Below are 27184 nucleotides of genomic sequence, written 5' to 3'. Positions count from 1 at the left end.
TGTGACCGAACAGACCATGGTACAAGTGCCCCATACAGTCTTTCCTTAAACACCTCTAGGGACCGTGACTCTATCCGCCCCCCGGGCAGCCCATTACAGTGTCTCATCACCCCTTCTGTGGAGAACTTCCTCCAAACGTCCAATCCACACCTCCCCTGGCGCAGCTTCAGGCTATTTCCTTTCATCGTAGCTTAGGACTGTGTCCTCTTGAATGAAGCGAGCTGCGTTCGTGGAAGCAGGGCCGGGCCGCGGGGGTCCGCAAGGACACGGACATGGGCAGGAATAAGGGCAGGGATAAGGAGAGGGACACGAACACGGCCGGGGTCAGGAGCGGAGCCAGCGGCGGAAGTGGCGGCCATGGCGCCCCCGCGCGCGTCACGGCGCAGGCGCCTGGCGGGGCTGCGGAGGCTCTGTCTCCCCTCAGCCGCCTCCCTCCGTCCCTCCCTCCCTCCGTCCCTCCCTCCGGCCGCCGGACCGCGGCTCCTCCCTGCACCACCTTTGGCCGAGTCGCGGGAGTGCGCCGACGGCAGCTCCTCGGCGGCAACGGCTTCATCCGCGCCGAGCATCAGTCGGGAAGGCGCGTCCTCATCCCCTGCCTCCTCTTCTCGCTGCCCCTGCGGCCATGGAGCTGCCCGAGAGCCAGTGCAAGAAAGTCAAGCTGAGCAACAGGGTGCCGAGCTGGGTGAGCGGGCGGGCGGTGCGCCGGTGGGCAGGTGGGCGTGCAGGGGCCGAGGAGCGGGGAGCAAGAAGCGGCCGAGCGCCGTGCTGATGTGGCAGTGGGCGCAGCGGGAGCCGGCACGGGGGGGCTCCGTGCGCCGCTGCCGCCCGGGCCGGGAGGGATGCGGGGCAGGGGCGCGGCGGCGCAAGCCCGGTCACGGAGCGGTAGCGCCGGGGCCCCGAGGGCAGCGCGGCCCGGGAGCCCCGCGGGGCGGCCCGGGGCAAGGCAAGAAGCCCCTCCGCAGAGGACCCGGTGTCTGTAGTTTTCATCCCTGCCTCTCCCGCCGTGAGCCCTCGGCTTCAGCTTTTTGGAAGAAGGAAGACTTAAGAATGCGATGTACAATGTAACCATTCATAAACCTGGGTTGGCCAAAGACTGGGGTTCTTTGTATGGTGGGTGTTATGTGGAAAACTGTCGAGACAGGGCTTAAAAAAATCTAACCAAAGCCTTCATTCTTGTTCAGAAAGATGGGGGAAGATCTGTTTACAGCAAAGACCAAAATGCAACTATTTGGAAGAGACATTGCAGGCCTTTCAGAACATTTGGTACCTCTGATGATGCAAGACAAGTGAAAAGAAATGAAAAAGAAAGTATGATTTCTTTCTATCAGTACTGAGTTGAAACAAGCAAGACATAAGATCCAGAAAACATTTGGTATGAATGTAAGAGTGTGAATCAGTATTTGAAGTCTTGCTGTGAGTAGTGCAGGCCACAGCTTTCCTGAAAAAAGCAGCTGTTGCCTGAAAACGGGGAAGTTGCTGTTATGCTGTTCGGTAGCTGTTGTGCCTGTCCAAGCCTCTTCCAGTAGGTACAAGCTCAAACTTGTTTACATGAGAGAGTAATAAGCAGTTTACATTCTTTCAATTTCTACTAGGAAAAAGCAAAATTAGATGTTTAGAAGATAGTGAAATAGACGATGTCTCTGTGGGGCTGACAAAGCGTATGCAAAAGTGTCATGACTCTGTGTCATTTCCTTAGTCTGTAAGTAAAGCGCAGATAGATTTGTCCAAACCAGGAAAATTCCTCAACAGACATGAAGTGTTTGCTGAGTTCAATTGAGGTTGGCAGCCCCCTCTCTGCTACGTGGCAAGCAGAGGAAGTCTTCTACTTCTTCCTTTTTCTTCAGAAGACCTCAACTGAAATGCTCTTTATAAACCAATAAGCTTCACCAGGAACAAAAATGCTGCTGATTCACATGCTGTGCAGGCAAATGTTCTGGCACTTCTGGCTCTGCATCTGTTCAACTGAGAGCAAAGTCAAAGCGACTTATCCTGATGGATCTGACTGCCCCTAGGATAGCAGGCAGAGCGCTGTCTTTCAGAATTTCTCTGTGCTTCCAGTGCTTTTCAAAATACACCTCTGCCTGTGGAAATGCCCTTGACAAGCCCACCTCTGAGAACAGCAAACAGTTACTCCACATTTACAGAGTACAGCATAGCCACAGACACTGCCATTAAGTGTGGAAAACATGGCTTGATAGGCAGATGTGTGGAACTTTCTTTGGAGCAGCTTGGATTCCCAACACAACTGAGCTGTTGTGTCAGTTTGCAGGTGACTCCAAATGAGAGCTTGCTCCAATTCTTGTTTCCAAGAGCATATTCAGTAGGGTAATTCTGCTTTCATTTTTTATCCTTTGCCTCTGATGCCACCAAGTGAGTCCCCTCCAGCACTGATCAAATGAGCTGTCTTTGCCTTTGGTCATGCTGGTACTGCAGCAGGTGGCAAGCAAGGACACATTCCTTAATAATGTCTTTAGCACTGAATGTCTTGTATCCACAGTACTGGAGAAGATTCTGGGTGATTTCTGCTGCTGTGATCTTTCAAATTGTCCCAGCTTTAGAGCACTTGGCAAAGGGGAGCTAGTCTGTGTCAGTGGCAGGAGAGCATGCATTCGGCAGCTCAGGTGGTGCTTTATGTAGAGGTGTTGAAGTGCCTTTTTGTACTGGTATCACTACTTTCTGGTGGGCTGTTGTAAGGATCCAAGTAAGAATTCTTGATGTAGGTGGGAGAAATGTGCTGTTGGCTGTGGCAGAATATGGATTAGGGAATTGTTAAGTTTTTAAAAGACTAGAAGATATTATTGTTTGATATTGCTAGATATCATTTCTGGGCTTGCCCTTCCTTCCCAAGCACAGTTGTCCAAATCAATGCACAGATTTTCAAACCAGAATTTGAGAAAGTAACTAATGGAAGGTATTCCTGATAGGTAGTTTAATCCTAAAATCTCATATAAATGTGTAGGTAGCTGAATTTTTGTGTTGGAACCATGTTTTTCCTTGCTCGTGTTTGTATGTAGGTAGACAAAAAAAATGGGCACTGTTCCATGTGCTTGAGTTGCTGTTTGGCTGAGTTGCTACTGTGAGCAGGACAGTTTGCTGGGGAAAAAAAGAAAACTACCATTTATCAGTACTGAATATTGAATGTCATAAAAATGTGTTGTTGTCGGGGAATCCCTGGTTTATAAGAGGCACGTGGTGAGCAAGTTAGCTAATGACCTAATGGCTGGGAAATGAGAAAGGCATTGGAAGTAAGACTGCGATTCAGAGGGGAACCTGCTTCTGTTCCTTTTCTAGCTTATGGAATTTCTTGGCTTGGGGAACCAACACTGCCATCTTAGAGCAGAAGGATATGCAAATAGTCACAGTTTCTTCAGTGTATGTGGTTTATATGGAAATCATGTCTGTTTTCTCATACTTCCAGCCTCAAGCTGTCCCAAGTTAGTGCTGCACCTTAGGCAGTCTCAGCTTGCCCTGGGAGGATTTACTTCCTTCCCCAGAGGTCTTGCTTTGTGAAAACTTAAAATTTGATACTGGTAATAGAAGTACAATATTGTTGCTTGGAAGTAATGAAGAATAAATTCAGCTTATGCCAGTGTATATGCTATCTGTCTGTTAACCATAAAACAATTAAGCAATAATCTGTTATTTTGGCTGTCTTTTGGTCTTGGCATTGCAACTTGGGTTTGCTTTCTGTCGTCTGGATGCCTGTCTGTGTTCTTGCATCAAAGGTGTTTGGCACTGATAGTCTTTGTCAATAAAAAAATTATAGATATAACTGGGCAAAACATCAAGAAAAGTAAGAAAAAAAGTGTAATCTCAGGAAGTCTGTACAGAGAGAAGTGACAGAGTTAGTATTTCCTTTTGACCCCCATTATCTTTCTTTTGTTACTTTGGTTCTAAGGTGCCTGTAGTGATTCATTTTCTTAGTCAACTACCTGCAAAGCTAAAATTTACCTTCATGGCAGAAAAAGTAAACAGTGGAGTTGTCCTTCCTTCTTTGTCATTGCAGCTCCCCAGTGGACATGTATGAAAGGATTTCTTTAGTACCCCTTTTTTTACTTCAATACCAAGATGTTTGCTTGTTAGAGCAATTTTGATTTCATGTGAGAAACAAACCAACACAGTGGGAGAGAAGAAAGGAATATATCAGCATTCTCAGCTGACATTACTGCTATAATGAAACACAGTTAACTGAAGCACTATTTCAGTTTAACATGGTGAAGTAGGAGGGAAAATTTCAATATGAAGTGTTTGTCTACATAAAGCAGAAGCAGTGTGTTGCAGGGTGGAAGACATATTTTTGTGGGGGTGTCAGAGTGAAAATATCCAATGTCTGTTAAAAAACCAGATAAACATTGGTGAATAATGCCCTTTTTTCATTAGCCCCTTTACAAAAATATAGTGTATCCTTCCGGGAGCGACTACTGTAGTGAATGTAATTAGACTTAGAATTTCAAATCAGCTTTTTCAAAGAGTACTTGCTCATCTCATTGAGTTTTTCTATTCCATGTTTTCTTATGTTTCATTTCTTTTAACATTGTTAATATAGATCTCCAAGGTGAGGGATGCTTTGATATAGTGTAAAAGGAAAAATGACTGTTCTTTATGTCTGGCATAATTTTGGTTGGTCATTTAATTTCCTCAGTTGATAGTCGGCAAATTTTATGTACAAGAATTTGAAGACTGACTAAATAATTTAAGAGCACAAACAATATGTGCCAGTGAGTATTTTTTTCTGCCACATCAATGTTTGTAGCAAGTGTGTATGTGAGAGATAGTAATTAAAAAACTGGCTTGTTGAAGATACAACGTTCAGCTTGTACAGCTGTTTATGCTCAGTGATGTGAGCAAATCATATGGAAGCAAATTATTTAATGGGAAAGTGGACATAATTAGGGAACTCTATTTTTTTTTCAGCCACAGAGAATGACTTGCTAAATTATTAACTTTTTAGAGCTACTATATGAAATTGCTTTTCTGTCAGAAGATAAGGGGGATTTAGATACTGCTTTGCCCAGGATTAGTACTGAACTGCCTTGTTTGTGTGCCTGTACACAGATACAAAAGATGGGGCAGCTGATGACTGGTAGGTGTGTTTTTGAGCGCATGCAGACTCTTTGGGCACTTTAACCTTTAATCTTAGGTACCTGCTTCTGAAGTACAGGTAGATTATTGTCCCTCTGTTCAACCCGCTGGCTACTCCACTGCCCATGTGTGCCTTGTAGTCTAGCAAGGCCTTCTCCTTGCTGTGATTTCTCATCTCTGCTAAGTAGGTATTAATACTTTTTTTTTCATAAAAGTTGTGCCTTTTTCATAATTTTAAGAATCCCTTCAGTCTGCTTCTGCAGGGTTTCATTTGTTTTGTATGCCTAGTGTAATACCCTGATTAGTTTCATTGCTGCTTTCCTAGTTTTGGGAAAGAGAGGAAACTGATGTAACTTATGAAATATGGACTGGAAGAGGTTTCCTTCAATGAGGCATTTGACCTCCAATGTATGAGTTTGATAATAGACTTGTTGCCAGGGGTCAAACGCAAAGCATATGTGGATTTATGTCTTAACCTAAGAGAGCTTAGTGAGACAGTGGTGTGGGATTTGTGCTTTGAGACTATTGTTATCCAGTGCCTGGTACAATACAGTACAACTGCAATTAATGAGAGAGAATGTAGCTGTTACTGTGTTTGCTTGAACGGCTGTGTGCATTCATTATGCACTATATGTCTTTTAATTGAAGCACTTCAATTATTTTTGTTGATTTTAATTCCACAATTTATGCATTTGCTCACTGAGATCTCCAGTTTTATGTCATCCATTATTGTTCCTACTCTTACAAAAAGAAAGATTTTTATTTTTTTAGTTTTGGTTTTAGTCAGCTGTAATGCAATGACTTTGTGCACAAAACAGCTTTGTTTTAAGAGATAAATTATTTGAAGGTAACATGATGAGCAAGGATAACTTCATTTTGTATGGGTATAACCTGTTTGCAGGTTGTGGTTTATTCCTGGTTGATATTCAGTGTTCTAATTTTAGTTGCTGGACTGTCACCACTGAAATACAGAGTTACTGTATTTAAAACCGGAACATAGGTTCTTACTGTGAGCTTCTGTTTCTGTTAGCTATGAGCCCAGCTGTGTGTAGAAGAGGGGACATATAATCGCACAACTTCATAATTTCCAAATAACTTACAGATAAACCTTTGAATAGAAGAATGATGTAGCAGCAGTCCTTGAAGCCACAAGCAGATACCATATTTTTGTTAATTCTACTTTGTGGTGTCTCTCTCTGAAACTATGAACAGGTCTTTGCTACTACTCCATAAAGGAATATAGTCTCTCTTTTATATTAAATATACTGCATGTTTTTCTTTTTCAACTGGCACTGATACAATGATGAAAGAGAACATAGTGCAATGTATTCGCAAGCAAGGGAAGCCAAAGCAGCATTACAGATACCACTAATTCCACTCATCCCCTATCCACCTCCCTACTTTTTTTTAAGTCTTCTTTTTTGTTTGATTGTTCGTACATGGTCTGACAATCTATGGTCTTGATCTTTCACAAACAAACTTCATATAGCCAGATACCATTAAAGTCTGAGATGATGCCAAGGCTGATTTTCCTGCCGGCTCCCTCAATTTAGGTTGTAAAATGTGTTTGACAGCAGAGTCATGTTACTGAATATATTTGTAGAGCAGGTTATTATGATGAATAGTTTTAAGAAAATCAGTAACCAGCTTTATTTTAATTAAAATTATATGAAAAAAACCCTATCTTTTAAAACAAGTTCTTTAAAAAGTTCCTTGAAATAATAATTTCTTTAAACATTTAGAATCTATGATAACTATGTCTTGTCTGGAGACTGGTGGTACCATATGTAAAGGCACTTGCTTAACTGAAATTTGGAAGACACATGCATAGTTTGCAATGAAAAGACCTCTTAGGAGTTAAAAATGATCTAAAGAACCAGTGCCACCAAATTTGACAGGCATGATTTGCCCTTAGTGAAGCCAAGTTGGCTGTCAGAAATCACCTCTTTTTTCTGTGTATCTTAGCATAGTTTCCAGGAGCTTCTGCTCCATGATCTTGATGGGCAGAGAAGTGGGTTTGTAGTTGCCCTGGATTCCTTACTTTCCTTTTTACAAATGGGCTTATGTTCCTCCAGCATCACCAGACTGCTGTGACTTCTCAAATATGATGGATTGTGGCTTAGCCACATCCTCTGCCAGTTTGCTCAGGGGTTGTGGATGTCTCTCCTCAGGTCCCATGGACCTGTGCACCTTCAGGCTCTGTAGATGGCCTCAAACTTGGTGGTCTTCTACTTTGGGCAATGGTTCTTCATTCTCCCAGTCCCTCCATTTGCCTTTCGTGACCTGGGTGGTGTGACTGGAGCACTTGGCAGTGAAGATTGAGGCAAAAAAAGTTGTTGGCTACCTCAGCCTTCTCCATGTCTCTCTTTTCCATCTAGAGAGAGCCTCTATTTTCCATTGTTTTCCACCCACTGTAGGATCTATTTTTGTCTTTGAGTTTGTTGGGAGTTCCTTGTTCATCCATGCAGGTTTCCTGGCTGTTTTTGCCTGGCTTCCTCTTTGTTGGGATGCATCACTCCTAAGCTTGGAGGAGATGGTCCTTAAATATTAACCAGTTTTCTTGGGCCCCTGTTCCATTCAGGTCTTTATCCCATGGCACTCTACCGAGTAGATCCCTAAAATTACTTGAATAGAAGTCAAGTCAAACAGCTCTAGCAGTTCATCTGTCATTTTTATAGTTGGATTTTCTTAAGCAAGTTTTATTTGAAAGTAGTAGTTGATTAACCAATCAGTCCCAAGCTTCACTAAGTAGCACAATGGATCTGGTTGTCTATGGCTGACTGTTCTGATTTCCCATCCCTGCTTTGATCCATGCTGGAGCTGGTGGAATGGGTATTGGTTTTACTTCCATTTTTCTGTCTCCAAGTCTTTCTTTGTGCCTGTGGATGGATTTGTTTGCTTTACCAATTTACCCTTTATCAAAGACTTAATTGATGTCTTCTTTTGCAGGGAATGCAAAGGGCAACCAATGTTACCTACCAAGCTCATCATGTCAGCAGGAATAAGAGAGGCCAAGTGGTAGGAACAAGAAGTGGTTTTCGTGGATGCACAGTCTGGTTAACAGGTACAGCCATGGATTTCTGAGGATCCTTTTGTTTTAGTTGCTCCATGGATTTCTGAGGACCCTTTGGTTTTAGTTACTCCTTTGAAAAGCAACTTAGCTGTAGCTCTTTTTTGCATGCAAAGTTGAATGTTTGTGAAATCTAAGACCTTGATGCAATTTTATTACTATTTTTAGGTAGACTAGCAGGAAGTTGCTTTGGAACAAATAGTAACTTGAGAATGTATTTTGTTCAGTGCTCTGGGAAGGTTGTTTGTTTGGTACTGTCTGCTACTTAATTCTAGTTTTCTTGGTGTATGTTGCTTTTTTTCTTTTTTTTTTTTGTTTTTACCAATTCTGTCTCTTTGTACTGTCCATTTTATCTATTTAGAAATGAAATGCAACTATTTTTGTAAGGGTTTGTACTTCTGGATCTTTTCTGTAAAAGCCTCTTCTCTTTAGATTGTTTTTGTCTCTGTGACTTTTCAACATTTCAACATAATCCTGTGCCATTGGGCAGCAATTGCATGTTCAGGCAACGCATATTGGCAGTTATTTTTGAAATCAACTCTGTGGGTTTTTTTTGTAAATAGATGAGGTAAATACATTGTGGAAGACATTTGTAGTTTCGTAACAGTGAGGGAATTTTTTTGTTCTGTCTTTCAAAGTTTTTGGAAGCTTTAAAATATTTCCTGTAAAGTGGGGGTTTTTTTTCAGTTAAAACTGGAATTTAAAAAATAGCAAAATATGTCATTTAATTGGCTTGTAAATCATTTAGAACACTGTTGTATTGCAACATAAAAGATCCTCACAGAGTACAGTCATTTCACGAATACAAGCCGCACCAATTTGACTAAGATTTTGCTCCTAAACCAGAAATGCGGCTAATAATCAGGAGCGGCTAATATGTGAATAATTTTCTGACATTTACAACCTCAGAAGTGCCAGCCAGAGTGCGGAACCAAGCTGCTGCAAAGTCGGCATTTTGCAATTGTTACAAATCGCTACTCTGTTGCACCGCGGGTGGAGCCTGGCTGCCTGCAGGCAGCACGGGGGGCGGGGAGAGAGGCGGGAGAGCTACCTCCTTCCCTCCTCTACCACAGCCTGGGGGAGAGACAGGGGGCCCCGCACCACCATTGCCGTGGCTCTGGGAGGAGAGGGCGGACCCGGGCCGCCCCTGCCGAGGCTCAGGGAGGAGCGGGGGGACCTGGGCCGCCCCTGCCGAGGCTCAGGGAGGAGCGGGGGGACCCGGGCCGCCCCTGCTGCGGCTCGGGGAGGTGGCGGGGGGCTCCGTCCCCGCCCGCCGCCGCCACCACGGGAGCGGGGGGGGCTCCATCCCTGCCTGCCACCACAGGGCAGCGCCGGGCCGTGGTGACCGAGCCCAGTGGCAGCGGCGGCTGGCCCCCAGTGGCCCTGCTGAGCGGCAGCTCCGGGCTGGGCTACCTGGCCCCGTCAGCAGCCCCTACTGGGCCGAGCCTGCACAGCCTTAGCTGAGCCAGTAAACTCCGCCCTGCCGCCATTCTGTTAGTATTTGGCAACTTTGTTGCACGCGGGTCCTCGCTCCGAATGACAGAGCGGCTTATATTCAGGTACAGCTTATTTATGGACAAAAAACGAAATATTTGCCAACACCCAGAGATGCGGCTTATACTCACTGCGGCTTGTATTCGTGAATTTACTGTATTAGAAACTTACTGCATTTACATTAAGTAAAACTGATTTCCACTAGTGTTAGTAAATGTGTGTGAAATGTAAAACAGTCATTGATAACAAACTGCTGAGAGCCATTCCCAGCAGATTTGATGCAGTGGCTTGCTGTCATGTATTTCTTTGGGAAAAGAATGGAGTCCTTTCTCTCCCTGTTTCCATCGCACAGCTCCAGCCTTTCTCTCAATGCGTAAATGATTTGGTGTGCTGCCTTTCTGTTCCTTCTGGTAATTCATTAATCTAATTTTGAAGAGGTCATGATAAAAATGTTTTCTCAGTTATCTATATGGCAACATTTTCCAGTCAATGTTTTTTTTTTAACAAATGTGATCTTAATGTCCAATTTCCTTTATCTTCAGGAAGGAGGGTGTTGATAGTAAGATATCAAGAATGCGTGTGGGTAGCTAGGTTATTGAAGAAGTTTGAGTAGTAATGTGAAAGGGTATAAAGGATTGTAGGCATTGAAGTAAGCCATTCTAGAACTGTGCAAACATGAGTTTCAAAATTCTGATAGGTATTAGAATAAAAGCTGAAATATTGGTACGCTTCAAGATTCTCTTGCTTTGTCAGCACTCATGGAGTGGGAGTGTATGGAAAGATCTTTTAGGGATTGCTTTTCATTTTTCAAGGTAACCTTTATTTGAGAGCTCTATTTTAATGAATGTTGAGTCAGAGGGTCCTAGTAAACTGAGGAATTTAGCAAAAATACAGAAAAAACGTTGCTTTCATATGTAAAATAATCTGCAATTTTTAGAGTGTAAGTTATTTTAAAGACTTGTCAGCTTGAAGAAAGTTTTTAAATTCATTAATGTATAACCTTAACTTGTGCAATTCACTACATGTTGGAGATCAAATGATGTGTGAAAAGACTGTGTTTGAGTGAATAGCAAGCTAGATGTGGGGACAAAAATGGCAAGTCAAAGACTGCATCAGTGAGAAGTAAATGATGAAGTGCTTGAAATCTTCTTTTGGACTGTTGTGCCTGTTTTCTCTGGTAGGAGTGTACTTAGTTGCTGCCAAAAGAAGACTGTTCTGTTTCCTGCCTTGTGTTCCTTCTCTTGCCTTGCACACACTGTACCTCTTACCCAGCTGAACACTGAGCTGATTCAGCTTGGGGAAATCATCACTGAACTTAACACAGCCTCCCCCTACACACATGAAAGGGAGAAAAGGGGTAAAAACCACCTGAGTATGGGGGGGTTGAATTAACAGACTGAGCTGGTTAAAAGGCACAAAAGTTGCACCCCAAGCTTCCTTTGCACTTCGTGGTTTTTTTTTTCAGGGCACACTTCTTAACATGGTTGCTTATCCTTTGCCATAGATGTCTTGGAAGTAACACCAAGCTACTGCTTTTGTGTGATTTTTCTTATTTTTCTCCATTCTCTGAAAGTTAGAATAAATATTGATCGCCACTAATACTATCTTTTTTATACTAACATTTCCTTTGTTTTTTCCCATCAATCAAAGGGTAATGTCAACTTATGAAGATCTGAGCATGTGCTCCAGATAAATTGAAATCTAGTCTGGAAAAATTACTTAAATACATTTCCAAATGAAAGTGAACAGTGAACTTTCTAGGACCAGCATGGGTTTGTTGCCAAAGATTCTAAATTAGACCAGAGTTTGATAGTACAATTTTTTTTTTTTTTTGCTAACACATGCCAGTGAGTGGAGCATTGCTGCTTTGTGTGAGTCTTGAGTGAGTCAGTGGTGTCTAATTCAGTGCATCATCTCTATAAGCAGCAGCAGAGCTCGAGACCAAACTCTTGCCTGCTTCAAATTAACTTTTACCTTACTCTGTCTTTACCTATTGTTTGTGTAAAAGCCACTTGTTTTATATTCCAAGTAAACTTATCCAGAAGGCATTGCTGCTAATGCCTGTCATTTTGGGATTTTCATAATACACATGTACTATAACTTGCCTTAACTCGTTCCTGTGCTTATATATTTATATTATTATTGAATATTTTAGGTCTGTCAGGTGCTGGGAAGACTACAGTGAGCATGGCACTGGAGGAGTATTTAGTATGCCATGGTATCCCATGCTACACATTGGATGGTGACAATATTCGCCAAGGCCTTAATAAGAATCTGGGTTTCACACCAGAAGATAGAGAAGAAAATGTGCGTCGTATTGCTGAAGTTGCTAAATTGTTTGCAGATGCTGGTTTGGTGTGCATTACTAGTTTCATCTCTCCTTATGCGCAGGTAAGCGAAAAACATCTAGATGAAATGCAGGAAAATTCAAAAAAATTGTTCAGAATCCTAGTTACAGAAATTAATTTCTGAACTTAGCCAGAATCAAATACTTACTTGTTTTTTTGGGGTTTTTTTGTGTGATGTTTGTGCTTTATGGAGATGATTACTCAAAACAGAAATATTAATTTTAAATATGAAATGTTTACATTACTTCTGTAACTGGAATGATCCTTCTATCCATTAGACAGAATTATTACTCTAATATTACAAACAAGCTCAAATGATGTTCCAAGAAAGACTCTTAAGGTTGCAATATCTTGTTTGATCCATGTAGGTTCCAGTAGTTTATAAATATGAAAAATAGATGTACACTTAACCTGAAGACTTAGGTAAATTGCTTTTAAAAGCAATTTTCCCATTAGTGAATTAATGGTGAGAGCTTTATTTTTACCAAGTGACTTAAGGGAAAAGTGTTTTAATTACTTGTAGGTCCTATTTACTTGATTTCATGTGTATACAACATGACATTATATAGTACTAAAAATTAATGTAAATCCACATTCATGTTGTGTGTGGACTGTTTTTGTCCATGCATGAGAACCTGGAGGGCAGAGAAAAAAAGGATATGTGAACATCCAAGTATCTTAAAGAATGACCTAGAGACTTTAAGCTTAGGTGTTTCATGGCGTGAGAATGTGTTATTTCGTTGTTTAGAGTGGTGAAAACACTTCTTCTGATAATAATTTGGGGAACTTGAACCCTACAGCATAACAGAAGTCTTTAGATATGAGAAAAATAACTAATAAAAATAAATGATATTTAGTAAGAAAAGATTTTAGTGGATTTTGGAAGGTTTTTTTTGTTCTCTTCATGAAAGTCACCAATACTGTTCCAATGCTTGTCAAGCCATAAAAATAATATGATAAAATAAAAGAATGCAAATAATACAATATGTTGACTACACAAGTCTTGTCAAATTAAGGAATGTAGGGAAAACTTGTGCTGGGGAGAGAAGGGTGGTTATATCAAGAGCAGCAGGTAACACCTCATCCTGGCTGTACTCAGCTAAGCAGATGTAATTCCTTAGACATATATCATATATGTATAGATATAGAAAACCCTGCATTCTATTGGCTGGGTTTGGTTGTGGGTTTCTCTTACAAACCAATATCTCACATCTTTCTGTCAGCTTTTACCATGTGATGTACTGTAGCCAAAGTGATGTAGCTTGCAGGACATCAGTTAATCAAATCGCATTTCTTTTTTCAAACTTTGAAAGCTTGTTTACATTGTGCTGCCAGCTTCTTTAAAATGAACTTCAAAGGCAAAAACCAGTAAAAATATGTGGGGATAAGCTTTTAGGATTTTTCTTCTGTTTTCTTTCAGGATCGTAATAATGCCAGACGAATTCATGAAGGAACAAGTTTGCCTTTTTTTGAAGTATTTGTGGATGCTCCATTGCATGTCTGTGAGCAGAGAGATGTTAAAGGACTCTACAAGAAAGCGAGGGCTGGAGAAATTAAAGGTGAACTTAGATGTATTCACATCCTTTCTGCATAAATGAAACATTGGTATAATTTGACTTCACTTAAGTGCATGTGCTCAAGTCTGAGTGTATCACCCTTAAAAGGAGCATGGATTCAGGACAGGACTGAGAAGAAAATTGGAATTGACTTCTCACTCATGGAACTGACTAGTTAAATGTGTAGGACAGAAAAAGGGTAAAAGCGGCTAACCACACACAGAAAAGACCTTGAGCATGTTAAAGGTTGCAGTAGAAACCACGTAACGATTGAGGATTAGTCTTGTCTCCTTTGCGTGTCCATTGACCAGTTAAAAAGAACCTGATTCTTAATGAAGTCATTAAAGAAGTGCATTAATAAAACTTGCTAGTTTCTTCCAAAAAGTAAAACATGGCCACTGTCTACCTGCAGACAATTAAGGACATTTCTAAAGATACTAACTTGTACTTTGAAATCTGTGTTCTGTTCTAGTACCCATGAACATTATTTCCTATTTGCAGCCTCAGGTCAATTTAAGTATAACCTGCAATAAAAAAAGCTTAGCTTGCAATCATTCACTGCAAGTATTGTTTCAAATACTGCTTTGCTCTGTGTTGCATTATAGTTTGCAGAGGCTGAGGATAGATAGTAGCAAAGCAGTTTTTTTAAAGTAACCATTTTTGGGGGTGGAGTTTGCAGATGCTTTATGAATTCATGTTAATCAGAACTGATATAAAATTCAAGAAATCTATGACATTCTTTATGAGTGGTTGCTTGATTCTTCTAGTACTACAGAATATTTCATGCAAACACCAGGAATAAAGAAATCTGAACTAAGATTTGTTCAAAATCAAAGCAAGATGGCTTGAGCTGATATGATACAAAGATACAGTTCTGTACAAATCCTTATTTGTGCCTATTTTATGACCTATCTGATATATGAAGGGTAAAAATGAAACAAACTTTCCACTTCACAAGGAATGTCAGCAACTGTTATCTTCTTTTTCTCTGGAAATGGTAATGAGACGCTTTCTTTGCCTCCTGTTCCTGCTCCCCCTGTAATCAGATCCTTCTAAAGTATGCATGTTTTAGAAATGGTATCAGCCTTTCTTTATCACATGGGGTACTGTAGTAATTGGTATTTTTCTTAGATGAGGAACTAAACTACTAATTTTGAGGGTATTTAAATCCAAAGTGAAAAACTGGAGTTCTAAGGTTTGCACTTGTGGAGAATGCAGATATCGAGTTGCTGAAGCCCAGCTGATATTCTGACAAACATCTGATTTGTAGTGCTTCTACTCTTTGCCTTTGGGCTTGATTTTTCCTCCTTGTTTATGCATTGGTGGTTAGAATCTCCACAATTTCAAAGCAGAGTGCAAGCAAGCTAAGTAGGTCAGAACAAGTGTCACTGGTAGCTTGTACAGTCTGTGACAGCTATAATAAACAAAGTCATCAATCTTACATTAGCAGCTATCTTCAGATGAGTATATTAGCTAAACTAACGTAAAAGGTGATGAAATTCCTTACTTCAGAGTAGTGCTTGATGGTATGACTGTGAATTTACATATATACTGGATGTTTGTAATATTTTTTCATCTTTTATTAATTTTTTAAGAGCAAGTCAGCTGATAATGAAAGAAAGTGGATGCATGACTAACTCTGGCTTGATGTGTACAGTTCTTCTGCCAGTGCTCTTTTCTTTATTCACAGTAAAAATCAAATAGCTTCACCAACAAAAAAGTGCTATGTATATACGGCAGAATGCTGAAGTTTGATCCTGTCAGATACTATGATTAGCTAAGAGTGTGAAAAAGAAAAAACCTGCAGATTTCCCTAAAAATTCCAGTATTAAGGAAGCTAAAACTCCATGTTCTTGCCTGTTGTGTTCATTTATATATAGAAAACTGTCTGTGAACAGCATTAAAATGAAGTCATCATTTGGAAGAAGTCACCTAATATTTTTATTTTGTGTTCTATAGGTTTTACTGGGATTGACTCTGAGTATGAAAAACCAGAAGCCCCAGAGCTTGTGCTGAAAACTGATTCCTGTGATGTGAATGATTGTATACAGCAAGTTGTGGAACTTCTTCAAGAAAGGGTGAGCAGAAATGGAGACATATCTTAGAAACTTTTTTCCCAAGTACTCGTACCTGCAATTTCCGAGTATTTCTAGCCTTTAAGTGCTGGGAAAAACAAAGATAGTTTTTGAGACACAAAGGCTTATGCATCATTCAATTCAAACTTTTAAACTTGTCCTATTGTGTGTTTCCTTTTTAAACCTAAACATTGCACAGCATTGATCTCCAAGTGAAGTAAGAGTTGGACAAGTGGAAAATTAATTTACAGTAATTTCATGACCATAAGGTGCATCGGACTATAAGGCGCACCCCCCGGGAGTTGGCAAAACTCGCAACTTTGTAGATCATATAAGGCACCCTGGACTATAAGGCGCAGTATTTTTTTGCAGCAAGGCTCCGCCCCCAGCTCCCCCTGCACGATTGCTGGCCGAGGCCCTGCCTCAACCTGGCAACCATTGGCCCACGGGCCTGCCTGTACCCGGCAGGGGCGGTGCCGCGAGCCACTGGGCCCGCCTGGACGCGGGAGTGGTGGTGCCGCGGGCCCCCTGGCCTGCCTTCACCCGGCAGCCATGGGCCCCTGGGACCGCCTGGACCTAGGAGGGGTGGTGCCGTGGGCCCCCGGGCCTGCCTGGACCCGGGAGGGGTGGTGCTGCGGGCCCCCAGGCCCGCCTCCACCCAGCTGCTGCGGCACTGCTGGTTCCCCCCGTGGCTCGCAGCTCTCACTTCCGGGTAGGCAAATTTCTGAACTTTTTCCATCAGATAAGACGCACCAGACTATAAGGTGCACTTCCGGGTTCGGGGGAAAAATTTTAGTCAAAAGGGTGCGCCTTATAGTCGTGAAATTACTGTATATCAATAACTGGGAGGGAGAGAAGGCTGTCTCAGTTGTTACAGGACCAACAGTCAATGCTGACTTAAAAATGCTAGCAAGCAATTCTTAAGAGTCTGAATTTTTACATTGTCTCTATAGCATACAAATTAATATATACTGCAGATGTGAAGAGATAGGGGTGCACTTACATAGTGATTTGATCTCATTTAAATAGGGGCTGCTGTGCTTGTGTCTGCTTTTCCTTGTTTCCAGTGTTTTTCTTGTACTAGTTAAAGTGGTCCTGCAATTGTGTAATGACCAGCTCAGGAAGCAGATCTTCTTGACATGAGTGAGTTGAGTTTATGGTTCATAGCTTCTGAAAAGGTAGATCTTTCCTTGTTCATGCCTGCAATCTGCACCATCTCTTTTGAAGTCTCTGGGCCTTTTCCTGTTGCCTGATAAGTGGATTTGGCTCATTACCCAACCTGAAAAACCTCACACCCAACAAACCCCACATAGAAAGCAAAACAGGCAGACCAAAAAAAGAAAACCCTAAACCCAACACTAAAAGTGAAGGCAGCAGAGAGATGGCTTTATCCTCTTGAAATCATACCCCCAGAATTTGCTAATCCTCACGTAGAAGAAATGTGTTTCCTTACATTCTTATCTATAGTCAGTGGGTAGTAGATGACATTTCAGACTATTTTTTTTTAAGTGAGATACTCTTGCAGATGATAACTCATGTTTTTTAATGTGAGTTGAATGTTCTTTAAATTTAGGATATAGAGAGTAGTTTGAGTAAAGCTCCACCAAGCGTTGAAGTTGATACAAGCAAAAGACCTCACCATGTAGCCAGCATGAGTTAATTTTAACCCTCTGTGGAAGTATAGCTCTGGAGAGATTTAGTCTCTTGCACTGAAATTTTCAAGAAAACTCCTCATGGATGAGTGCTTGCTCAGGGTTGCTCAGGAGATAAGACAGGGTAGAAAACTGTAAGAGAATTGTATATTTTTGCCCAAATCCCCATCTGAATTTTATTTTTGGAAGAAAATAGGAGAGCTGTGTAGGAGTCCTATGAGAGGTGGCAGTTCCTGACTGGGGGGGGGGCCCTGTGCCTCCTGCTCAGAGCAATTAACGGTTTTAGAAACTTATGTCACATGTGCCAAGATAATGATCCCGAGGGCTTGTACTGGTACACAGTGCTGACTGCTGGCTCCTAGCCCATCAGCTTTGTTTAAAGCACATCTAGCGCTTATTTCCTTTTCTTTGAAGATAACAGTGTAATGAATGGCAAGATATCTTAGTGGTTTCTTAGTTCAATGAGGGACAATGAAATCAAGGCAAGGCTAAACAGGCACATCTTGTTTTTAGACTATGTTAATGCAATGCTATGTTGAGAATATAATTTCTGTAGATTTCCTGTAGTTTGAACAAGATGGCTTATAGGAAGGCTGAAGAAGGGCGTTTTTATAAGGGCATTTAGGGAGAGGACAAGGCTTTAAACTGACAGAAGGTAGTTAAGATTTGATATCAGGAAGAAATTCATTACTGTGAGCCTGATGAAGCACTGGAACAGGCTGCCCATAGAAACTGTGGATGCCCCATCCCTGGAGGTGTTGAAGGCCAGGTTGAATGGGGTTGGTTTTGAGCTACTTGGTCTGGTGGAAGGTGCCCCTGCTGGTGGCAGGGTAGTTGGAACTAGATGGTCCTTAAGGGCCCTGCCAACCCCAACCACACTCTGTGCTTCTATGATTCTATGAAATTAATTGTTTGGCATTTTAAAAACATTTGTCAGCATTAAGAGAACATCTGTCTGTGCTGCAGAGAAGACTAACTGCATGCTCTACTGTAAATGACAAGAGCATAGTCAGGAGCTTGAGGGAAGCAATTTCACAATTTTATATTGCACTTGTAATAGCCTATCTGGATACCTTGTCCAGGTTTGTGCCCTTCTCCTTAATCCAGAAGAAAACAGACATTGATGTGCTTCTGTCAGCTGAGCAGAAGGTCACCAAGATGGTCAGAGGCTGGAGTATGTCATTGCACAAGGAGAGCCTGAGGGGAAGTGATTTGTTCAGCCTGGAGAAGAGACAGCTAAAGGAGTTCTTGTTGCAGTTTCTATCATCCAAGTGGGACAGTACAGGGAAGAAGACTGATGAAGACTTGTGTTAGAGGTGGAGGTGTACAAGGGTAGCATGAGGGACAGCACACATGAGATGAAATATGGGAGATTAAAATTAGACATAGGGGCAAAAACCCTTTTCCTATAAAGGTGGCCAATTATTAGAACAAATTGCTTTGAGTATTCATGGCTGTTCTGTCCACATGCTTGTCCGCATTAAATGCTTGGTTGGCCAATGTCCTGAGCAGCCTGCTGTAGTGGGACCAATTTTGAGCAGGAGGCTGGACTGGATGATCTCCAGAGGCAATCAGTATCAGCAAAGAATCCATCACTTCGTTGTGAGCAGGCACATTTCCGTCACGCATCTAGTTTATTTTTTTACTATTTTTGCTATTTTTTATATGAATGCATTGAGAAATAATAAATATTGGGGAATATTCTGTAACTTGTCCTTTGGGAATTAAGCTTTCAGTAAAATTAATGCCTTAGAATGGTCACTAGATGGCTTGCTAGCCTAGCATTTTCCTGATTCCTAAAATTCATGCAATTTAAAGATGCATGGATTCCTTCTGTTACTGGTTTTCTGTTTTGTTGGGGTTTTTTTTAATCTATGTTGATGTTTTAAGTACCAGTTTCATGTGTGCAAGGGAGTCTAGATTTACCAATCCTAGAAGTTCTCTAAATGTCAGACTCAGTTGCTGAAACTGTCTTCAAGCTGTTTACATTTGTATAATGAAGTAGGTTGTTGAGAGAAACTGCATTGTGAGACCTTTGTTTTGCCTGTTAGTGGGGCACTATAACCAGGATAATACTTGAAGAGATCTTTTTAATAGGCGTGCTTATTTTAAGCTATTGATGGTTTGTAAAATTAGGACATTCTAGCCTGGTAATGAGCCAGGATCCAGAGGGAAATCTGTGAAGCAGCGTAATGTGCACTCCATCATTATAGTGCTGCTTGCAGGAGGCAATACCTTCAATTGATTCTGGGCTTGTTGCTGTGACAGGAGACTACTGCAGCTCTCCTGGGCTGTAATGCTGCTGCTCAGGCAGAGAAAACAAAAGGCTGATTTTGCCAAACTTACAATGTAATAAAATCTGCTTCCAAAATGATGTCTGATACATAATGGATGAAGCTTTTCCTTATAAAACACCATTTTTAAGTGCTAGTTTAATTTGTCTTCTTTTGGTGTATCTTTGAGGATATGAATTATGCAACAGCCAATGAGATTCATTGCATCTTGTTACTCCCATAGTCATTTTCTCTCTCATTCTACTGCCTTTGTTTTACTTTCCATGGAGGTAGTGCCTAAGGTCTGATAATTGCCCTAAAATTCCTGAGCTAACGTTGTGTTTTCTACAAGCATACCTATTTACTCTGGCCTGCATATGCTGGAAAAGTAAAGATAATTTATTTATTGTTATTATGGGTCTGTATATACTCTGCTCCGAGGCCGAGCTTTTTATCATGATGACCATCTCTTCTTTTAATTATGTTTTTATCTTTGTGTCAATCTCTTTGAACAAGTTTAAGGTCTTACGTCTTGAGCATTGTGGAGTGAGAATATCTTGTTTAATACACATGGAAGAACACTGGCTTTTTTTGGTTTTTTTAAAATAAAAAATTGATATGTTGGTTATAGAGCTTGATTTTGGTTCATTGCATATGTATGCGCAGATGGCATCACATTTAAATATACTAAGAGTTAGCATATAGGTGAAAATACTGGTCTTATGTCATTAGTTGTAGAAAGTACATTTACAGTAATTTTACGATTATAAGCCGCACCTTTTTGACTAAAATTTTGATCCCAACCTGGAAATGCGGCTTACATTCAGGAGTGGCCAATATATGAAAAAAGTTTGGAAATTTCCCTACCCGGAAGTGCCAGCCAGGGTGCCGAGCCGAGCACCTGCCAGTAAAACCTGAGATTGCACGATTGTTACAAATTGGTTACTCTGTTGTGCAGCGGGTGGGGGCATGCTCTGTGCTGGCAGCGGAAGGGGAGTGGTGCTCCCTCCTGCTGGCCCCGCGGCCCGAGGACTGCTGCGCCACGAGAGCGGGCGGGCTCCGTCCCTGCCTGCCACCACAGGGCAGCGCCAGGCTGGGGCGAGCGAGCCCAGCGGCGGTGGCAGTGGCACCCGGCCCCGAGCGGCCCTGCCGAGTGGCAGTGCCGAGCTGGGCCACCCGGCCCCATCGGCAGCCCCGAGCGGGCCGAGCCCGCCCAGCCCCAACCGAGCCAGTAAACCCTGCGATCCTGCGATTCTGTTACTAATTGGCAACTTTGTTGCACATGGGTCCTCACTGCAAATGACAGTGTGGCTTATAATCAGGTGCAGTTTATATATGGACAAAGACCTAAAGGTTACCGACACCTGGAGGTGCAGCTTATAATCAGGTGCGGCTTGTAATCATGAAATTACTGTAATTTGTACTTCTGTATTAATTTTCAGTAGAGAAGGAACTTTATTTATTTTACCTTAATGTTACAATTTCTAATGTATCTTGTATAGTGAATGACTTAAATTCAAAAATGCTTAGTCTCAAAATCTTTTTACTTCTTAAGCACGTGTAAAATCATAGAGTCTATCTTTCTACTGTAGATACTGTAGGCGTTAATAAATCAGAAAAACTTAATTCAGTAGTTAAATATTTAATAAGTATGTGTTATATGGATTACTTAAGGTTTAGAAAAAAGTCTCTTGTCAGAATGTATCAGTTTAGCCAGCCTGCTGGCTTGAGCAACTAGCAATATATAATAATCCTGGAGCAGTGCTGGGTTTTAGATGAGTATAATTGCATAATTAATAAACTCTTACTACTCTGTAGTGCAACATTATAATTTTACTTCTTAATGTGTGTTCAGTGCCCAAGAGGCATTCTGAGAAAACATTAAGTTCTGTTTATTCCTTTTATACAGGACATTGTACCAGTGGATGCCTCTTACGAGGTGAAAGAGCTTTATGTGCCAGAAAACAAGCTACAGTTGGCCAAAACTGATGCTGAGTCTCTGTTAACCCTGGAAATAAATAAGGTATTGTGTGTTCAGGTGTCTCATTGCTGCAGTTGAAGGAGGGTCTGATCTGTTGCTTAGTCTAAGTAGATGTAGTTGAAATACCTGTACTGGTTACAGAATAACCTTGAGATACTTTTTCCCCTCTTCCGTGGAGTGAAAGCACAGTGTCTATGATTTCTTTGTTTACAATGCCTGTCCTTGTCAAAAACATGACCAAGTCTTAGTAATGCACATGCAGAAATAATGGGGACCACACACTAAGTCATAATGTGACTGTGTGCTAAGGAAGGAAGGAAATTCTGTGTAAACTTATATGTCATACTAAAATAACTACTAATCCAGTGAGAATTTTACTTCTGGATTGTCTCAGTAGTTTATGAAAAAAAATATTTCTCATTTGTTTAAAGATTAGACCTCTTAATACTTACACCAGTAATTCAGATATTTTTTGTGGTAATTGTGTTGCTATTATTTTTTTCTTTTTAGCATCTTTGTTATCTTGTTTTGTCAGATAAAGGCAAGTGGGATTCTCTCATTTTGTTAAGGTTAACTTTATCAAGATTTCCAAATAAAATTTGTTGTTGTGTGTTTGTTGGTTTGGTTTTTTAAACAAATAGAAATTTGATCACATGTGAGGACTGGAAAATAGCCAAAAATATGAACAGTGAGGAACAAATTGTTCCTTTTTCTTTACTTGTAGAGATTTTAACTTATTTGTGATTAAAAACTGTAATACTGAGAAATCTTCCACTTGTACTGTCCTGCATTTTAGAATTAAATCATGATCTATTATGATTAATACCTGATACCAGTAATTAAGCAGCAACTTTGATCTGCTCTAACTCTATTTCTTCATTTCTTTACAAGGTGGATATGCAGTGGGTACAAGTGCTAGCAGAAGGTTGGGCAACACCCCTGAATGGCTTTATGAGAGAGAGAGAATACCTCCAGTGCCTTCACTTTGACTGTCTCCTTGATGGTAGGGTAAAATACACCATTTGGAAAACCAAACAAACTGATCATACTTCTAAAATATTTTTGATGTTTTGCTTCTTAGTATTGGTGCGGTAGCACATTATCAGGCTTGTGCACAGCTTGAAGTCTGAGATAAGAGAATAGAATATTATAATAAGCAGTTTTAGATGTGCTGTTTTTTTCTTTTTATACCTACCATCATATTAGAATTTGAATATTTTGTCTTTTTGCCTTTACAAAATTTTTTTCGAATATCTTAATTTTTGGAAAATGTTTATTTCTAAAATGCACACTTCTAATTTGTTCTGAAGAAATAGATCTTAGAATTTGGAATTTCAATTTAATTGCTGTTTAGCTCGGTGACCAAAAGATTTGTTCTGTATTAGTAATGAAGGAAAGCACAACAAACTGACTTGAGTGATAGGGCTGCTGCAAGTGTAAAATCAGATTTTGAGTATGAAAAATTGTCACATGTAATTGAATTATTATGATTTAGTAATTTTCCTGGGAGGATTTAAATGAATAAGTTTTATTTTGCATTGCTAGTTGGCTAAGAACTTTGTTAAGAGACTGAATAAGTCATAACATCATCAGATTTTGAAGTTTGATTGTGATCCTCTGTCAATTTTCATTTCTTCCTCTTTGAAGGCTGTTTTACTCCAGCCTTTTTCCTGTATTCATGCTTCCTTTTGCATCACTCTTGTCTTGATAGAGACCAAATAGCAGAACAAAAAGAAGTCACTTTTCTCTCAATTCTGCGATACAGACATCTGTCATCCTTCTTATATTTCTTAACTCCCTTTTGTCTAGGTGCTATCCTAGACAACATAATGCCATCCTGTTACTTTGCAGTATAATTTTGGGTTACTAGTTTTGTTCTCATTTCATTTTTGCCTTTTGTGCATCCATCCAGGTGAAAGGTCCTCTGCAGATGACATGTAATACATTGAGCTGCTAAAATAACTTGTAGGTCCTTGTTCTGTTCTGTAATTTTCTGTAAATCAGGATTTTTATAAGGCATTTAAGACTTTGTTTAGGTGAGTGTTTCAGATATAACAATATAACAATTTTTTGAACTTCTTTTGCTGTTGTTTTGCGTATCTTGTCTGTGCTACAAAAAAATGAGAGTAATGAAAAATAGCAACTTATTGATGGAAACAGTTTTTAGTCCTTAGCTTGGATAAAATCATTATGTTCCTTTAGATGTCCTTTTACTGATTTCTTCTTTTTAGAGATCTACTTCTTTTTAGAGATCTAGGGATTTACATGTGTAAATTTTTCAGAAAAGTATGATTGCTTTAAAGTTACTTTGCTACTTGCAGCAATGGCAACATTGCAAAAAACATCCTTAAAGTTTCCTCCTTCTTGATATGCTAATTCTGAGTCTTACAGCAGTGGTCGTTTTGCAGGGCTTTGATTCTGAAGAGAGGGAAATGGTTTATTACCTGCAATGCATCTCATCCTTTGGGCTTTAAAAGCAGTGTTCATACTGACTGACTTCTAAGCTATGGAGATCAGTGCAGATGTGTTGATAGTCTTCCTTTAAAGATTAAGTTGTCTGGAAAAGTCTCATCCTGACACTGTGCTCATCTGTGATTTAAGAGATTTGCTTCAATACATTTCCTCAGTTTCTTATTTGTACAGTGGCCAAAGGAAAATGTAGAAGATGTTGCTTATTTATTACTGGTTATGGACAAAATAATCAACAGATCTGACATCTCTTCATACTTTGAAATGTTTATTTACTTGTCTACAAAGCAAAAATGTTTTTTTTCTATGATCCATTTTGGGGTGTCAAACTGCTTTCTGTGGTTGCTGCCAAATTCAGTTTTATGACCTAGTTGCTTTGAAAATAACTCTGGACACCAAAACTGAACTTGGGAGAAGATGCACAGCATGCATTATACATTTTGCATTATGAAAGAAGGAGGATCTATTTTTCTCTTAAACTTTTCATCCAGCTTTATAATTTTTAATTTCCTAAGAAGTTTAATTTCCTAATGAAAAGTGTATTGCTTAAATAATAGCAAAATTAGCCTTATTTTAGTCTTGGCAAATGCCAAAACTTCCATTAACTTCCATTAACTTTAAAGGGTCCATGACTTTTTTCCTGGAGGCCACCCAAAAGTTTTGCATATACTTATAAGAGCACAAACCTTTGTAGAAGACTTACGATATTTACTCTGATGGGCTTCTCAAATCTCACTCTTGTAGAAAAGAAAAACAGGACTTTAGCATCTGGCAGTGAAGTAGGTCCCTAAAAATAAGGACCACACATAACATTAAAATTTCAGTTACATTGGCTTAATTTTAGAAGTAAAGTAGCTGGTAAACTTTCAACTGAACAAACTATGCAAAATGTTTGCCTGACTGAGCAGTTTTTTCTGAAAGGCAAATGCTTGAATCTGAATATGGTTTTAAGTAAACAACAAAAGTCACCTCCTGAAATACAGTAATTTCACGATTACAAGCCATACCTGATTATAAACCGCCCTTCCGGGGTATCAGCAACATTTCATTCTTTGTCCATATATAAGCTGCACCGGATTGTAAGCCGCACTTTTGTTTGCAGTGAGGATCCATGTGCAACTTTGACAGAGTTGCCAATTAGTAACAGAATCGTGGGATTGCAGGGTTTACTGGCTCGGCTCAGGGCCGGGTGGGCTTGGCCTGCTCGGGGCTGACAATGGGGCTGAGTGGCCCAGCTCGGCGCTGCCGCTTGGTGGGGCCGCTCGGGGCCGACCAGGCGGCGCGGCTGCTGAACTCATTCACCCCCACCCAACACCTGCACTGCCGCTACCGCCTCTGCCTGCCTGCCTCTGCTGGCCCTGCTGCCTCTGCCGGGGCCAGCCGGGCTCCAGCTCGGCTTGGGGCTGCCGCGGGGTCTCACTTCCGGGTTGGCAACTTTCAGAACATTGTTCATATATAAGCCGCTCTGGATTACAAGCCGCACTTCCAGGTTCGGACCAAAATTTTAGTCAAAATGGTGCGTCTTATAATCGTGAAGTTACTATGTATGTTAACTACTTGGGTACATTTGTCTGCTCCTATTGTGTTGTTTTTTCCCTTGGGGGCTGAAAGTATGTTTGCTGAGAATATAATTTCTTTTTTACTAATTTTCCACTCCAGTAGAAATCTTGTCTGATATTTTAGATAGTCTATTTTATAATGTCATTTGTGTATTTTTACTTTCTATGTAGATTCTTAAGAAAGATATTAATTTGAGTTTCCCAAAATGTATTCTCCTCGCAGTTTGAATATTTTTGTGCAGCTCTAAGTACTTGCTATTTTCAGTACTGTGTTCACTCTTTTTCAAACTTCAGTGGTTGCTCAATTTTATAGCACATGTATTTTATGGAGGCATGAGTTAATTCTAAAAGTTGTTTAATCCCTTTTAAAGTAAGTGTTTCAACTACCTGTCATGTAATACACTTACAGCCTTAAAAGTAACTTGTTAATTAGGTAGATTTGCATAACAACATCGATGACTGTTACTAAGGATAAAGGACGCTTTTTTTTTTCCCTCTGCAGGGGGAGTTATTAATCTGTCAGTGCCTATAGTGCTAACAGCTACTCAAGAAGACAAAGAAAGGCTCGATGGGTGCACAGCGATTGCCCTGGTGTATGAAGGTCACCGGGTTGCTATTCTCCGTAATCCTGAATTCTACGAGCACAGGAAAGAAGAACGCTGCGCTAGACAGTGGGGAACAACATGCAAGGAACATCCCTACATCAAGGTATATGTTTAAAAGTTGAAGATTTAGTCTTATTTGCTGTACTGTTGTGGAGCTGCAAATTAAGTGAAGTGCATGCCTATGATTGATGTAGTTTGACAAAAAAAACTACTTTGAAAATTAATTAAAATATCTGAGCAGAAACAAAGGTAATTTTTTTCTATGCATCTGTTGAATAGTCTGTACTTAGTGTGAAAATCTAATGTCAATATGTACACATGAAATGCATTTAGAATGTACTGTAGAATCTGTGCTACAGGAGAGGGAACTTTGCCCTCCAGTGTGCCTAGGAAACACATCCCTCTGTGTTGCCAGATGGATCATCAAAGCTCCTTAATTAGTGGATATATGCATTGTGAAGGATAGAAAATTTCTTTTCTGCCTGCATGTGGTGCACGTGAGACCTGCCTGTTTTAGATGTTTTTCAAACAGGCCCTCTTCCTGGAGAGTTCATAATTTAACTCTCTGGGGAGTAATTTCCCATCCATTGTGTTCGTTATGTTTTATTATCTTGGCCTTATTTGTGTGTGGTACTGAAATGTTCTAATTGTAACATGCTCATCAGAGTGCTGTGTTGGCTTATGCAAGCTGATGTGAACGTTGCATTTTAGCTCTGCAGAGCCAAAATGTGTTTATTTCCTCATTTGTCTCTGAGGTATTTTTGTTTACAGGTATGACATAAAATTAGGTAAAGAGAAATAATGCTTTATTTCTCAAATTATTAGCTTGCTCTTGAAAAGGGAAGCCTTTGAAATGTTGTAAAAGTGTTTGTATGACTACTAGAAGATTTTCAACGCCCTTGATGTGTTCTATGATGTTGAACTTAAGATTATCCCTTTACTGAAAACTTAACACAGATCTAATACATTCTAAGAAAATCTCATGCAGACAAAATTTTAATGACTTCTTATGTAGGAGGT

General features: G+C 40.5%; 1 protein-coding gene across 1 annotated transcript in view; it reads left to right on the top strand.

Moving 5' to 3' along the window:
- Positions 1-415: 415 nt before the first annotated feature.
- Positions 416-27184, top strand: part of PAPSS1 (3'-phosphoadenosine 5'-phosphosulfate synthase 1) — a 41756-nt gene continuing 14987 nt past the window's right edge. The window contains exons 1-8 of the mRNA XM_033059994.2: positions 416-682; positions 8032-8146; positions 11802-12037; positions 13415-13553; positions 15510-15628; positions 21460-21573; positions 22423-22534; positions 26062-26267. Coding sequence (XP_032915885.1) covers positions 623-682; positions 8032-8146; positions 11802-12037; positions 13415-13553; positions 15510-15628; positions 21460-21573; positions 22423-22534; positions 26062-26267 — 1101 coding nt within the window. The 5' untranslated portion in view covers positions 416-622. The remainder of the gene's footprint in view (positions 683-8031; positions 8147-11801; positions 12038-13414; positions 13554-15509; positions 15629-21459; positions 21574-22422; positions 22535-26061; positions 26268-27184) is intronic.

This window comes from Catharus ustulatus, chromosome 5 (genome assembly GCF_009819885.2).
Source record: "Catharus ustulatus isolate bCatUst1 chromosome 5, bCatUst1.pri.v2, whole genome shotgun sequence".
Taxonomy (NCBI): Eukaryota; Metazoa; Chordata; class Aves; order Passeriformes; family Turdidae; genus Catharus; species Catharus ustulatus.
Note: the sequence above shows the minus strand (reverse complement) of the source record. Positions and strands in the feature narration are given on the sequence as shown.